Source organism: Misgurnus anguillicaudatus, chromosome 3 (genome assembly GCF_027580225.2).
Source record: "Misgurnus anguillicaudatus chromosome 3, ASM2758022v2, whole genome shotgun sequence".
Classification (NCBI taxonomy): domain Eukaryota; kingdom Metazoa; phylum Chordata; class Actinopteri; order Cypriniformes; family Cobitidae; genus Misgurnus; species Misgurnus anguillicaudatus.
The window spans coordinates 25,446,034-25,462,500 of NC_073339.2; the positions used below are offsets into that span (position 1 = coordinate 25,446,034).

Genomic DNA, 16,467 nt, shown 5'->3' on the forward strand with positions numbered 1-16,467 from the left:
ATCTTACATACATTATATTATACCAAATATTATACACTAACCCCAAATCTAAGCGAAGTTTGAGGACTTGCGAAGTTTAAAGTTTGAGGACTTGACAAAGTAGGCTATCATCATTTAAACAGACTCAAAACACCAAGAGCCCGGAGCAAATAAAAAAAAAAAACACATCTACATAACCGACTGCTCAGTCGCCATTTAAATATCTTCTCAGTTTAGTTTGACATGTATTTGTGAATAAAGAAAACCGTATTTATCCTACCTGCTTCGGTGAAAGCCCGTTCTTCTGACTAGATACAATAATGCTTTGCTTTAAACTGCCATGTGCAGTTATCCGGTTCATTTTCAAAAGAGCACCGCATATAATAAATGTTCTCCGTTTCATTTCGTTCTCCGTGTCTGTCTCCTTATTAACAAAATAAAGTAGACTTTATAACAGAAAGCTTACAAATCTCTCATGATGTGTTGATTCGGGCGGCGGAGAAGCACGTTTAATAACACGTGAGCCCTCACTGAGCCAGTGGCCAAATACGGCGCGGCGCGGACAAACCCGGAGATAAAAGGAAAAACTTAAATTCGTCTGCATTGCCAAACAATCAGAAATACATACAAATTAATGTTCATGTATATTTTACATTTAAGTGTGTAAAAGACAGTATAGATGAAGTGAAAAAGCATCAAATAAGTTGTTACCCTTTGGTGGCACATTAAAAACAAACAAACATTCGAAAAACATTTTTTAAATTCGAATTATTATTGCCATTCGAATATCCGTGCCCATCCCTAGTCAAGATCAAATGCCTGACAGGATATTTTCACAGACTAACACACGTCACGTCTCAGGCATAGACTACAGAATTTAAAATAGCATATATGCATTAGTTATATTTTCTATTTAATTTATAGAGCAATTCACGCAAAGATATTAGGTTAACTATAGTCTATATAAAAGAGAGTAAGTGTATGTCGACTCGCAGCGGAGTGGGGAGGGGGCGTGGCATCACGATGGTGTCTCTCCATCGTTATGTCAGTCAACCATCACGATGGACGATGATATCGTCTATCGGCACAACCCTAGTATGTTTGCTAAACTAGCTTTATAGTTCATTCAACTAAAATGTTTTAATCAGTTGAATCTTTAAAAACTTACAGCAAAGACTCTGTCAATTAAAATGTAAGTATTCACTCAATGTTTTATGTGTTACTTCAATTAATATTTCATATTTGGGATTTTTTTAATAACATTTTTTAATTATTTATCAAATAATTTATGCTGGTGTGGTTAACAAAATAATTAACTTCAGTCACATAAAAACAAAAGCTTTTAATTCACTTATTCACTTATCATACAGACTGTAGCGAATTTCAGCGGGAGGAGGGGAATAACGTTATTTGAAACACTATGAACCTCCGACCGAAACACTACGGGGATTCCCAAGGGAATCTTAGATTTTAGCTCAAAAGGGAATATTATGTATAATTAACTGTAATTAACTATACAAGTTTATCAGGTTTTACCTGGCGTAGCAGAATTAATAATAACAATTAATTAATATGTTCGTCCACCGAAGATATATATCCATAATCGTATATTAACGTCTAAGAAATGTTAATTTCATGGCCTTTAAAATTAACCTTCTCACTGATATACAGTGCTACTCGCAGCGTGTAGCTGGATCAAAAGGCAGAAATAGTGACTTTAATTTCATGAGCATTGAACACAGAAACAATTCAATTGTGAAAATGCAAAACCGGTTTATTAACTATAAAACGAAGTACACATAACGACTAACTAAACATACACACATACAATAACATACAACATAGATGAGAAAGAAAAGATTGAAAAAACTAGAGAGAGTAAAAGATTGGCAATAGCACTATTGCTTAACATCTGCACAAACCATCGGAAAATCTCTAAGGATCGCCTTAATTTTCATAAGGGGTAAAGCTTGAACATCAGCGAGTAAAACGAGTTTATACTTGCGTTTGGCTCTTTGTTATGCGGTGCGAAGTTTCTTATGCTCGCGGTGCAAGCAAGGAGAGAAAGAGAGAATCCAGGTGTGTTCGTTTAAGATGGAAATCCGTTAAGTTGTTTCGTAGGGCGGATTGGTCCGCGGGGTTTTCCGAACTCTAGCGCAAAGCCAGGAAAGACTGTCCCGAAGAGACAGGACAGGGCTCAGAGAAAAGATGATGAATCCGAGGGACTCTGGGTGAGTCTCAGCGAGTTTCCAAACTGCGCTGGCAGGTTACCTGAGTAACCGGGCGATTGAGCGCTCATGAGTGAACTAAGCCACTGACTAAGATACTGAGCGAATTGAGCTATTGAGCGAACTGAGCTATGATGGCTTGGGCGATAGGCCGTTTTGACCTTTCACGCGCCCAGCCCATTTTAGGCTTATGGTAATATGATACATAGAAATTATTGGGAAATAAAGAGTAGATTAATTTGATACTAGACAAGACATGGGTTTAAGATCACGTTGAATAATAATTTTATACCTTAGATATGAACCATGCTACAGTGAATAAAATCTAACTAAAGTGTTAACACACAGTTACATCACACATGCATGATCATGCAGTAAAGGGATATAACATATATATACATTTAAACAGCTCATTGTGATTTTTAAACGTGGTTTCATCAGAGACATATCGTCTGTGCCCCCTGCTGTGTCTCTGGCGATCGTTGTTCGAACAGCGAAGCTTTCTCTGGTGGAATTCCTTTGAACCTCCTTTGAAGACTGCATTTGTTTTGTATATCTGGGTGATTGTGTTATCAGCACACAGAGTTATCTAAAGTCACAATTTTAGGGCTGTTTACGATCCAGCCGCCAAATGGCCTCAATCTGACTCCGAGCCATTTGCTACAAGACAGAACAAACAGAATTAAGTCTTCTCTAAATAGAGGGCATAAAACAGTCCAAAAAGCTCTCCAAAGTCAGTCAGAACATCTGCAGGGTCATTTAGGAGAACTTCAGCCCGTACAAGAGGAGACAGTCTCCCATGTATCCCTCTGGTCTGCCTCTCCACATCATCTCCGCTCTGGTTTAATAAACAGAGAAATATAAATACACACACACACACACACATTAGGGGTGGGCGATAAACTGGTATGATAGTAATTACCGGTATTGTGTCACGCCATGATATGGATTTTGCAAAACCGTTGATACCGGCGTTACATATTTTAAATTCTATTTTTGCACTTATCAGGTTCCCCTGGGGGTGTTACAAAAAACTAACCTTCAGAAAGTTATATCTATGGCCTTAAAACGCCCAGATCTTCATCCTAGGACTTAAATTTAACTTTATGAATGTCATTTTTTTTAAGACCCCGCGAAGTCTTAAAAGTCATACCTCCGTTCCCGAGATGCGCTGTCCACAGAAACACAAAACGAAAAGCTCTGATCGCACTTCAATCCATTTTTAATCATCATTTTTTTTAAGAGGATGCACATAATAGTGCACGCAAATCCTGCCAAAGACTATATTTCAGGTGTTGTGATCTGTATACAGTGAGTTTGGTGAGAAACAAGCCCGTGGCTTACCTAAGCATTACCAGGTTCTGAAACATAACAGAACCCAGAAGCGAACAAAATCAACACTGCTTTATTGAAAATCAACTTAAACAGTCTGCCTGTCGAGTGCCAAGGCACCAACAGCGCGTCAACAGTGTTATACATTTAGGAGGCTTTTTTACCTCACTGCTTCAAAGTCATTTAACAGTGTTACTCCCTTTTCACTCTGCTGATCTGCTCTCTACTAGTGATGGTCGTTTTCGAAGCACAGCTTCATGAGGCTTCGAAACATTTACGAATCTTTTGTTTCGAATTAGTGGTTCGGAGCTTGTTTCAAACTGGCCCAAGTCACGTGATTTTAGCAAACAAGGCTTCTTTACGTCACAACTGTTTCGAAACCTTTCGAAAATCCGATTTTTCACCAGTAGGGGGAGTTGATCACAAATGACCAGTGGCTAATATGTTTAGGTGAACTCGGGTCAGTTTTATTATGAAAGTACATAAAACATTTATCCTTCTGACTAATAACACTGCCATTTTGTCTACTTTTTGTTTATAGACAGATTTAATGACAAAAATGTGCATAATTAAAAGGGTAGTTAGTTTTAATGATTTGTTTGCCCCAAATAAAACTAAAAACACATAATAGACTTTTAACTATGTCTTAATCAAGTTAAATAATTTTTTTAACATTTTAATACAAATCTTGCTATTATTTGGATAAAAAAGTGTAAAATGTTTGGACATATCTGCTTTTACACTATTTTGACCAGCAGGGGTCGCCACCGTGTGTGGTGTTTCGAACTGCTTCGAAAAACTGAATCAATTTTCGAAGCAATTGGTTCAATTGATTCGAAGCTTCGAAAAGCTTAATTTCTCCTATCACTACCCTCTATTGCGCCCTGCACGCGCTCTCCAGGTAAGCGATTGGAGGACAGAAAGCAAGAAATTACCGTAATAAACCATAATTTGCCAAAAAGTGCAATTTATCTTCTTTTAGGAACCATTCCTTTTTTGATAGCGCAAATGGTTGAGGAGTTATGGTTAAATGAATAGTGCTTTCAGAGTGCTTTAGCGGATAACGTAAGCAACGTACCAAACACATTAAAACAGCCTTTAATGGTAAATTTTGTTTTCTTAATGCAGATTTATTAATTAGAGAGGCTATTAAACAATACATAGTGCATATTTACGCATAAAAACGTATGAGTGGAGTGTTTTTGGCACTGTGAATCTGCTGGTTAATTAAATTAAATGCAATAAATACATTTATTAATATAACTAACTTGTATTAATAAACTGCATTTATTAATGTGTTCAGGGATTAATAATAATTTAAAGTGAGATGGCATCTCCCATCAGATGTTCATATTAACAACAAAAAGAAAATCTTGTTCTTTGTTTATTTATAAATCAAACAGACACAAGATATACACAGCACACAGCTTTAAAGTTGTTGGATGTAGCGTAAAACATTGTAATAAGGCACATAGCCTACCATCAAATGACCATACTAATTTCCATATTTTCATACTTCCCATATTAGTGACAATATGCATAAGAAGATGAGTCCACCCATCCACACAATGGCGCTTTTAAAGGAAAAAATGGGAAAAGATAAAAAATCATGTCTATGTCCAATCCCTCACTTATTAGTAACATAAGGTTAAAAATACAAATTTTGTCCGTAATTTAACTAAGGTTTACGACAGTGTGACTCCAAAATGTTTTATCTCATATGGCAACATACCGTAATACAGATATACCGGCCGAAGAGTGAAAAATACCTTGATATTAATTTTTGCTCATACCGCCCACCCCTAACACACATACATAAACATGTTTAATATAATAAAGCTTGACAGTGAAAGACTTTATTCCCTAAAATAACGTTAGGCCAAATTTCCCTCAGAATTCACACGTAATTAAACACTATTGGGCGGTTTTCTCGGACAAGGCTTATCACTGACTAAAATACGGACATTTCTAAACATATGAGTTCTGTTGTTTTGTCTCAAAATGCATGCCAGTATTGTATTTTATAAGGTTTGTTTGTAAAAATGTCACAATTATAATTAAGACCGAGTCCTAAACCCTGTCCGGTACCAACCCTATTATCCAGGGTATCTTAACTCTTTCACCGCCGGCGTTTTTAAAAAAAGTTGCCAGCCAGCGCCAGCGTTTTTCATGATTTTCACAAAAGTTTAATGCCTTCCAGAAAATGTTCTTCTTCAAATATATAAACATACAATATACCAAATGAAAGAACAGACCCTCTGCTTTCAAACAAAAAAAAAAACGTTTCATCCTACCTTGAGGAGTTCTTTTGTAATCAGCTTTTGAATATGGGTAGGTTTCTGCAAAAACACCACATTTTGAGCAAAAAGCAGAAATAATTCAATTTTTGTGACGGACTTTTCATAGAGATTCTATTCAGAGCGATCTTTAAAACGGACACGGACATGCAGCAGCTTGCCATAGGGCAATACTTCCGGGTTAAAAAAGTTGCGGAAGGGCACCACCTAGTGGATAATAGTGGTATTGCAGAAAGACGGAAATACTCGTCATTGGCGGGGAGGCGTTTTCTCTTGATTGCCGAGATATCTCGTCAGTGGCGGGGAAAGAGTTACCTAAAATAGCTCCACTTTACTTCGGACACATAACATAACACCTTTAAATATATCTTTACAAAAATATCATTACAAGTACGTCGAGTATTTGCGTCTTTGCTAATTAATATAGTCTAAAATTAGCATTTAATTACAACCACTTACCTGACGTGAACTTAAGGAGCTGATTGATCTCAGATGAAATGACATGTGATCCAGATCCTTCCGTTTTAAATTCAAAACAAAAACATGCATGCACGCACGCTCATACATACATATATGCACACACGCACACGGGTATATTTAGAAGTTTTATTTAAGATTGTTATGATATTGGGACTATTTCTCCACTCGCTCATTCAGCTCTGAAGTTCAAATTCGCAGGCTTGACGCAGTCCGGTTATAACAAATGTGAAAGATATGAAATATCATTCAGCAGCGATATTAATTAAGTGCAATCCTAAAATATGATTTAAAACATACCGGTAAACCTTTTATTATTAAGTATAAGAAATTAAAGCACATACATTCACGCCTGAACAACTCTTACAATTACATTTTGTGACCAAATAACAGTAATATTATGAGCTTTTTGTTGTCAGGAAACATAGCTGTTGTAGCAAATGGCTCGGAGTCAGATTGAGGCCATTTGGCGTCTGGATCGTAAACAGCCCTAAAATTGTGACTTTAGATAACCCTGTGTCCTGATAACACAATCACCCAGATATCCACCACCTATCAGGGGTGTAAAATGGGCAACAATTAAAACAAATGCAGTCTTCAAAGGAGGTTCAAAGAAATTCCACCAGAGAACCTGAGACCCGATCGAATGACAGTCGCCAGAGACACAGCAGGGGGGGCACGGACTATATATCTCTGATGAAACCACGTTTAAAAATCACAATGAGCTGTTTAAATGTATATATATATATGTTATATCCCTTTACTGCATAATCATCAGTGTTGGGGTAGTTACTCAAAAAATGTAATTAGTTACTAGTTACTAGTTACTTCTTAAAATTGTAATGAGATTACTTTACTAGTTACTGCATTTGAAAAGTAACTTCACTACTTATTACTTTACTTTCCTTTTTCTTAATTTACCACATAGATACATGGACATGGTTTAGGCGGGGTCGGCTGATGATGAGTGACTACTTTAAATGACCGGCCAGGGCTCTAGACTAACTTTTTGCACTGGTTGCACTGGTGCGCCTAACATTTTTTCTTAGGTGCACCAGCACAAAAGTTAGGTGCACCCTAATTTTTGACCCCATCGGATTTATAGTTCGCCCAAAAATTAAAATTCTCTATAATTTATTTGTAAATCAGGTTTGTAACTCTCATGTTGTTACAAACCTGTATAAATGTCTTTGTTCTGGTGAACATGAATGAAAATATTTTGAGGAATGTTTGTAACCAAACCATTCATGAGCCCCATTCACTTCCATAGTATTATTTTTTCCTACTATAGAAGTGAATGGGGCTCATGCTTGGTTTGGTTATTAACATTTCTCAAAATATGTTGCTTCGTGTTTATCAGAACAAAGATATTTATACAGGTTTGTAACAAAATTTATAATTTATTTTTTGGGTGAACTGTCCCTTTAACACCGCAAGTTTAGCGCCCATGGTGGTTTCATACAGAATATAAACATGTAGGCTATTTTATAATTTTCATGTTGTCATTCCATTTTCCTTATACGAGTCATGCACAGTCCTGTTTGATAACCCGCATCCGCGCGATTAAAATAACAGTTGACCCGTTATCCGACATCAGCATCAATTTATTTCATACCCGTTTTACATAAAGACTGCGACCGGCCGCACCGCAAATCGTGATGTAAGTAGAAACCTTTAAAGATCTTCATGCAGAACATTGACAGAAATAAGCACAGGACCATGCTTGTTCAAATATATTATCATTTAATGTGAAACTTTGTGAGGGTCGGCTGATTGACAGCTGAGCGGTCAGCAGTGTTTGAACACTCATCAGCGCTGCGCTTATATTTATTATTACCTTATAAATTGATGATATGATTGCAGTGATTCCAAAGGGATGTCCAAAAAAACTCAAGTAGAATGTTAAATGTTTAAAGTTTAATGTCTCTTTCTCGCTGCCCTGTGTAAACCCACGCGCATTTTGCATTACCTTAAATTACCTTAAATTATGGTCATACAAATAAAAGTAAAACAACATTCAAAACTGTAATGTGTAAATTTATTTATGTAAAGTTACACTCGCAATAATAACAAAACATTGTGCTTTTTTAAACAGGTAAAAAGTGTTTTGTGCTGCATCGGTTTGGGAGCGCGTCACACAATAAATAAACTCATATAGGCTACTTTTGAATTCGTTTTGGTAATTTGCTAATTATTTAAGGGAAACACATTTCATATAGGCTTATTTATTTTATTATTTTTTCACCAAAGAAAGACGTAATCATCACGTTCTATTCATTTTAATGCTTTTTGCGCATAAACTAAACCCTTGGGGGAATTATTTATAAATGAATCAACAACGCAAATCAAGGAATTAACTTATTTCTCTATTTAAGACAGTCTGGCAGGGCGGTAACAGTGATACATCAAACACCGAAAAGTTTATAGGATTAGATTTGGAAGTAAGATTATGAAGAAAACAGCGGTCCTGACTCCTGGCTTTTTTCTATAAATTGAGCACACGCGACATTGCTGTTCGGGTTACGTTCAAATAATTTCTTTAAAAGAATTATGCTCTGGCTCTGACTCGATTGAGGTTCGTTACCTAATTCCGTCTTCGGGTTCGGACCTCTCGATCCCTGACCGGTAAGTTAAGCAGGATCTTTCGCCACAAGTGTTGTATTGCCATGATGGGCTTACAAATGCTCAGACAGGTTGCTCATCGCGTTGTCAGCAGTTGAAAGACACTTGTCGTGTGGGCATAGTGTGCATTTCACACGAATATTTATGTACTTTCGAGCAATACGCTGAAAGTAATGTGAATCGCCCCAGTGGCTGAAACCCTCCGTCTTCATTTCCCGCTCCCCTTTGCACCAGCAGCTCCGTCAAATCAATCTCTATGGCAACGGCACACGTACAGGCACACGCATGCACGCACCACTTAAATAGACAGAACTTTACACCCAGGCAAACACTGCTTGGGTAACGCAGGAAAGCGCGTTCCTATAGTCTAGTAAAGTAGTGTAGTTACCAATATTATTAGTGTAATGCGTTACTTTACTTCGTTACCCAAAAAAGTAATGTAGTTACTGTAATCCGTTACTTTGTAACTCGTTACCCCCAACACTGATAATCATGTATGTGTGATGTAACTGTGTGTTAAGATTTTGTTCACTGTAGCATGGTTCATATCTTGGGTATGAAATTATTATTCAACGTGATCTTAAACCCATGTCTTGTCTAGTATCAAATTAATCTACTCTTTATTTCCCAATCATTTCTATGTATCATATTACCATAAGCCGCATCAATGTCATTTAATATCGATTTGAAGAGTTATGGAAACAAACTTTTATCATTATGCAATTACGCAAATGTGATGTCTCAAAGAACAAAGGCTTGTTTCCCTGCGCGATCGAACACTTCGCACATTGGTCATTCACCTAAAATGGGCTGGGCACGTGAAAGGTCAAAACGGCCTATCGCCCAAGCCATCATTGCTCAATAGCTCAATTCGCTCAATAGCTAATTCGCTCAATTAGCTCAGTATCTCAGTCAGTGGCTTAGTTCACTCATGAGCGCTCAATCGCCCGGTTACTCGGGTAACCTGCCAGCGCAGTTTGGAAACTCGCTGAGACTCACCCAAAGTCCCTCGGATTCATCATCTTTTCTCTGAGCCCTGTCCTGTCTCTTCGGGACAGTCTTTCCTGGCTTTGCGCTAGAGTTCGGAAAACCCTGCGGACCAATCCGCCCTACGAAACAACTTAACGGATTTCCATCTTAAACGAACACACCTGGATTCTCTCTCTCTCTCCTTGCTCGCACCGCGAGCATAAGAAACTTCGCACCGCATCACAAAGAGCCAAACGCAAGTATAAACTCGTTTTACTCGCTGATGTTCAAGCTTTACCCCTTATGAAAATTAAGGCGATCCTTAGAGATTATCCGATGGTTTTTGCAGATGTTAAGCAATAGTGCTAGCCAATCTTTTACTCTCTCTAGTATTTTCAATCTTTTCTTTCTCATGTTTTATGTTATTGTATGTGTGTATGTTTAGTTAGTCGTTATGTGTACTTCATTTTATAGTTAATAAACCGGTTTGCATTTTCACAATTGAATTGTTTCTGTGTTCAATGCTCATGAAATTAAAGTCACTATTTCTGCCTTTTGATCCAGCTACACGCTGCGAGTAGCACTGTATATCAGTGAGAAGGTTAATTTTAAAGGCCATGAAATTAACATTTCTTAGACGTTAATATACGATTATGGATATATATGTCGTCGGTGGACGAACATATTAATTAATTGTTATTATTAATTCTGCTACGCCAGGTAAAACCTGATAAACTTGTATAGTTAATTACAGTTAATTATACATAATATTCCCTTTTGAGCTAAAATCTAAGATTCCCTTGGGAATCCCCGTAGTGTTTCGGTCGGAGGTTCATAGTGTTTCAAATAACGTTATTCCCCTCCTCCCGCTGAAATTCGCTACACTGTCATAAGTCTACATATTGACCAGATTTGTCTTAATTAGTTCAGTCAGCATAGCCATTCTGAATGTTGACTTAATTTAAAAATTACCATTCATTTAATGTTTTAAACACAGATTTATGTAGACTTTAAATAATATGTTATCTCAACTAAGCCCAAACAAGAAAATTGGTTTAACTTATATATTTTTGCCCGTCCAACATTTCATTAATTGGATTTTTTACAGTGTATGGAAAAGACAAATGCACTTGATTGCCTTTCCAGTAAGTCACAACATCATTTGAATTAAGTTTGTGTTTTCTCCTATATTTCTATATTGAAAAAGCTTTGACAAATCTTGCTTGTGCAGTGGTTTCAATGCTGGAAAAGCAGATAATAAAATAAAATCTTTATCTTAATGTTTAAGTACTTAGATCATGTATATTTTCAAATAGCCTAGCGTAAGCTAGACCTAACTTGTGTCTATACTGTATATAGGGATTTTCAACATTTTGTTTTACTTGAAAAACATCATATTCATATGAAACTACTTTTATTCAATAAACTGAGATGAATTTTGATTAGAGCCCGACCGATATATCGGCAGGCCGATATTATCGGCCGATATTAGGCATTTTTTAAACTATTCATATCGGCAATTATGATGGCCGATAAACGAATATTAAAAAAATAAATAAAGAAACACGGACGAAACAGCCGTCAAGCATGTCATGAGTGTTGCCATTGTATAGTTTGTGCACCAGAGGGCACTTTACAACTACCCTGTAGGCAACACTCGTGTGTAACGCGTCACACATCCTGCAACCTGCTGATTTCAGTCAGACCAGGGCAGAGACGACAGCGGTTTAGTTGATGGTGAGTTGGTCACGAGACATACATTGCTTGAATAACAATTAAAAGAACACCCCAATCGGTTCTCTTAACTCAAATAAGCATGAAAAATTTGTGACAATCATGTTCAGTTTTGCTGCTGTTAAATAAGCTGAGAGTGAAGCGGAATTACCTAGTAATGTTACGTTGACTGACTGTCCTTTTAACTTTTGACAATGCGACTGAAGTATTTCTTTAATAGTGTGACAGTTAAAGCAATGAGACGTATCATCTCTCCTTAGCCTGTTATATTGAAAATGTATGTTTTACAATTTGCAGTGTGACGTTATTTTTTTGCTAAATAATGTCTCGTCATAGACCTGCTAATGCCAGTATCAGTGGAAGACCGCTAACGTTAACGAGCTTGGAAACCACAACGAACTTATTCTGCCTAAATAAAGTAATGATTACTGTATTTATAACTAGCATATCTCTGGTTACAGTCGCCATAAACCTCATTTCATTGTAAAATGAAAGTTAGACTTGCGGGGAGTGAACATTTAGACATAGAGAAAAGGTATCAAACGTAGCTTTTGCATAAAAGTTCGCTTTTCTTTTATACGTGTGTGAAATTCACTGACGCCAAGTGTGCGTTGCAGACTGTCATTCAGCCGCAGCATTAACGAGTCACATAATGGATTTAGATCGCTAAATAGTAGGTTTTAGAAGGCAGGCAGCAACTGATGATTGAAAATGGTTTGATGTAGCTTGATGGAAAGAATTTAAAAAGTGCAGGTAAAGGGATAAGCAAGCTGACATTGTAGTATACCGGAATATCAGACAAAAAATAGGGCGTCGTCTTATATTCGCGATATTGAGAGTGAGGAGTCACGTGCCGATTTGGGCGGAGTCTGGGCCGGTCGGCCATGATGGTAGGAGACGCTGTCGGTTGAAAATTAATTTTTCACCGGAAAAATTATTTTCTGGTGAAAACCCAAACATACATTTGGAAAATGGGGGGGTCGTCTTATATTCGGGGAGGCAATATAGGGACTAATTATTACACACGCACACAAACATTTAGGGATGACCTTTATCTTGTTTAATATAAATGATGATGATAATGTGATCATTAATTTTGGTGATTATTGCGGTCAATAATAATAATAATAATAGAAGTAATAGTTGTGGCTGTATATCGGCTTATCGGTTTTTAAAACCAACAAACATTTGTATCGGTATCGGCCTTCAAAATCCTTTATCGGTCGGGCTCTAATTTTGATTTTTGTTTCTTGCAATAGAGGATTAATTAGGCGAATGATTATCAATAGACGAGTCATTGTTACACCAATGACTTAAATAAAAAAACACAATTTGTACATAATTCTCCTTTTAAAGGCTGTTCATATGAAGACGCTTTTAAGTTTATTTTAAATCTAGACACTGTTCACAGGCGAACGCTTTAGACGCGGCACGTCCTGCGTTGTCCATGCAGATGTTAATGAACCCTAATGCAAGAATTCTTCCAATAAGTGGTCGGGAATTGGGACACAATCAACACTGGCATGAAGTGATGGGGACATCTTTCACCCGCAAATTACGCCAGTGGGGCTGCTGTGAGTACTGGCAGCTTGGGGACAGCAGCAACCTTCAACCCGTGTCATGACAACACCGGCCCTTGATGCCAAATAATCAGACCGGCCCACCGGGAATTCTCCCGGTCCTCCCTATGGCCAGTCCGGACCTGCCCCCACTAATTATTCTATAAACATTAGAGGTCGACCGATATGGCTTTTTCTCTGGCCGATGCCCATGCCGATATTTAGAAATCAGGGCAGCCGATGGCCGATATGTTTGGCCAATTTTCTATTTGTACATAATAATCAAAATTTTCTCATCATTAGCAGGTATTTTAAATGTAAAAATGTCACTATTTAAGCCAAAGTATTTAAAAAAATTATGACTGGTCTTTCTAAAGAGTTTTACAACCTCCTCTGCACCATGCATTTATCAGACACAGATATTACCTGACACTCTGCTGTCATCATCTTTGATCAGTTTTTTCCCATGGCTTTTATTGCTTTGTAGCATAAAATCCTTATTTGGTAGACCTGATGAATTATTTATTCATCATAAAGTTAACATAGTAAATGTCTATGTTTTTTTGTTTAGCCTGTTATTTAGGGCAAATCTTTCTAAACATTTTTGAAACACATTTATATCTTATTTCTGAGGTGCTATGAGTGACTGATTGTGCTGACAGTGATGTCTTGTGAGTTTAGTGATGGGACAGATCTGTTGTTTCAAACGTTCATTCAAACTAATCCGTTCAAAGGAGTCAGTTCGCAAATCGGACGCTGTTCTAATCCAGGCTGAGCAGCGCAAAACTGTAAACAAAGTGTTACTTTAACAACACGAAAAACATTTCCTTGGTGGATATGATTTGGTCTTCCGACCTTTCGCCATCGAGTCAATTTTGTTTTGAGTAATAAAAGCAGGGAGACAGTTTGAAGACAGAAAGTGTGCACACGCGGCTCTTCTCTCTCTATCACGCAAACAAAGATCATCATCACTCATTAATCACATGAAATGAGCCTGATCTTTGCACGAACAGTGCACCGCGAGACATAAGCCGTCGCGCTGTTATACTGGCTGCTTAATTCGCGATCCCTCCATTGTTTACTAAAGCTGTTTGTGAACAAGGCACGGCTGCGCACACACACGGGAGCGATCTGCTTGCAGCAAGAGGCAGCGTCACGAGTTCTACAACAGCGCTTAGGTGCCCGCAGATGTGCCTGCATATTAATCGGCCTAATTTTGCAGCTAAATCTGTCAAAGCCGATTTGTTAAGATATGCCAAAAATCTGCCAATTATTCGGCCGGCCGATAAATCGGTCGACCTCTAATATACATTAAACGTGTTTTGACCAATGGTGAATCTCATTTATCAAGTTGGTTTTGTGGCTTGTGTGCCTTAATATTAATACCATATGCAACCAAAGATTTACTAAAAGGGCACAAATGTATTTACAAGAACATAAAATTCCTCATTGCGGTGGCGAGGCTACATAACGGTCAGGGTGGCACTTGCCCATGCTGATTGAGGATTGTCCACTCAGATCAATCAATTTTGAGCCCAAATTGTATTTCAACTATTTCTGTGTGTGTGTGTGTGTGTGTGTGTGTGTGTGTGTGTGTGTGTGTGTATGTGTATGTAGCGTCATGGTAGGTGTGCCGTATATTTTCCTGCTTTTTTGTCATCTGCCAATCACACCCCTGATTATAATAGTACCACCCCTTAATCTTCACTATCCAACCATGTCACTGCCATTTTGTGCAGAGAGAGAGAGAGAAAAGAATTGACAGCACAATTAAATTTCAATTTCATCAAAAGTATCTTAATTTTTGTTGTGACGATTAATGAATGTTTTGCGGGTGTGGGAAGACATGAGGGTAAGTATTTAATGACAAAATGTTTATTCCTGGGTAATCAAACCTTTGACCCACTTTATTTTAACACCACAGGTCAGATGCTGAGATTGAGGAAAAACGACAGAATGCCATTGAACAGGTAAAACTTGTAGTATATAAACCTGTAGAATAAACTATGTGCAATAAAGGTACTTGATCAGTTTTGTTTCCGTTTTTGCAGTTTTTTACTAAAGGTGTCATTGTTCCTTCACCATGGGGACCCCCAACAGCTAAACAGCCAATACAGTTGCAAAATTATAAAAGTAAGTATAATTCTGGCGCTAATTTATTGCAATGAAAGCTTTTTTAGGTATTAAAGGGATAGTTCACCCAAAGAAAATCCTGTCATCTTTTTACTCTCATGTTGGTACAAACCTGTATGAATTTCTTTGTTCTGATAATAGGGATGGGTATTGTTTGGTTTTTTTCGATACCGGTGCCAAATCAATACTTTTAAAACGGTTCCGGTGCCTAAACGGTGCCTAAAGCGGTACTTTGAAAAAAGAGTCACAAAAAGATGGTAGATGAAAGTACAGCATAAAACACAATGAAAATTCTTATCTGTTTGTCATAATTTGTTTATTAATGATTTGCCTAAAGCACCATCATCTTTTAAGACCTGCATTCTTGATTTCTTCTTTATAAGATTTTTGATTTGTGAATTAAATAAAATCTTCTCAACACTCCACGTTGAGCTCAGAAAAATGTTCTATGATTGGTTGTTAATAATCTGTTCAATGATTGGTTAAAGCGGCTGCCGCTCACAAAATGATAAAGGGCGAGTTCTAATCGAAAGTGATCCTCCCTATTGTCCATTGTCTGCTACTGTATGTATTTACTGTTTACTCCTAACTGTTATTGTGAAGCGTACTTGAGCTATGGAAAGGCGCTATATAAATTAAACTTATTATTATTATTATTATTTCCTTCGAAGATCTTGATCTCTTGAACTCTAGAGAAAGTTGCGCATTTGTGTCTCATAGTGTGGGTAATTAAACACACTTGGCAAATAGAGCAATAAAATACAGCGTCTTTTTCTTTTTATTTGGATCGACTGTTCATGTGACGTCCTCTTCGTGAAGTGCCTTGACGCAAAACGGCATTTGGCATTCACCCCAAATATTTTCTCGGCTTGTGAAACCATTCACGTTTTGACGCTTTCTGCTTGTCTCCGATGAACTTGACACCCGTGACTGCCGCGGTCCATCTCAGGCCGATATCAGCCGAAGTACTAATAAAAACATTAGTGAGGTAATACGTTTTAGCAAATGAAGAAATGAAGAAATGTTACCATATTAGCAAAATAAGCTGCCGTCAGATCAATTGCGGCATTCACGCGCTCCTCAGAGGATCTCATTTTCTAAATTGTTCTTTAAAGTCAGAATATAAAAATAACCTGG

General features: G+C 37.5%; 1 protein-coding gene and 1 long non-coding RNA gene across 5 annotated transcripts in view; one reads left to right on the forward strand and one right to left on the reverse strand.

The window, feature by feature from the left end:
- The window catches only part of LOC141361906 (uncharacterized), a 593,959-nt gene that overhangs the window by 113,157 nt on the left and 464,335 nt on the right, over positions 1–16,467 (reverse strand). The window lies entirely within an intron of this gene.
- bora (bora aurora kinase A activator) overlaps positions 1–16,467 on the forward strand; it is a 119,013-nt gene that overhangs the window by 5,748 nt on the left and 96,798 nt on the right. For all 4 annotated transcript variants that reach the window (XM_073863567.1, XM_073863564.1, XM_073863565.1 and 1 more), the window contains exons 4-5: positions 15,122–15,167; positions 15,249–15,330. In XM_073863567.1, coding sequence (XP_073719668.1) covers positions 15,122–15,167; positions 15,249–15,330 — 128 coding nt within the window. The remainder of the gene's footprint in view (positions 1–15,121; positions 15,168–15,248; positions 15,331–16,467) is intronic.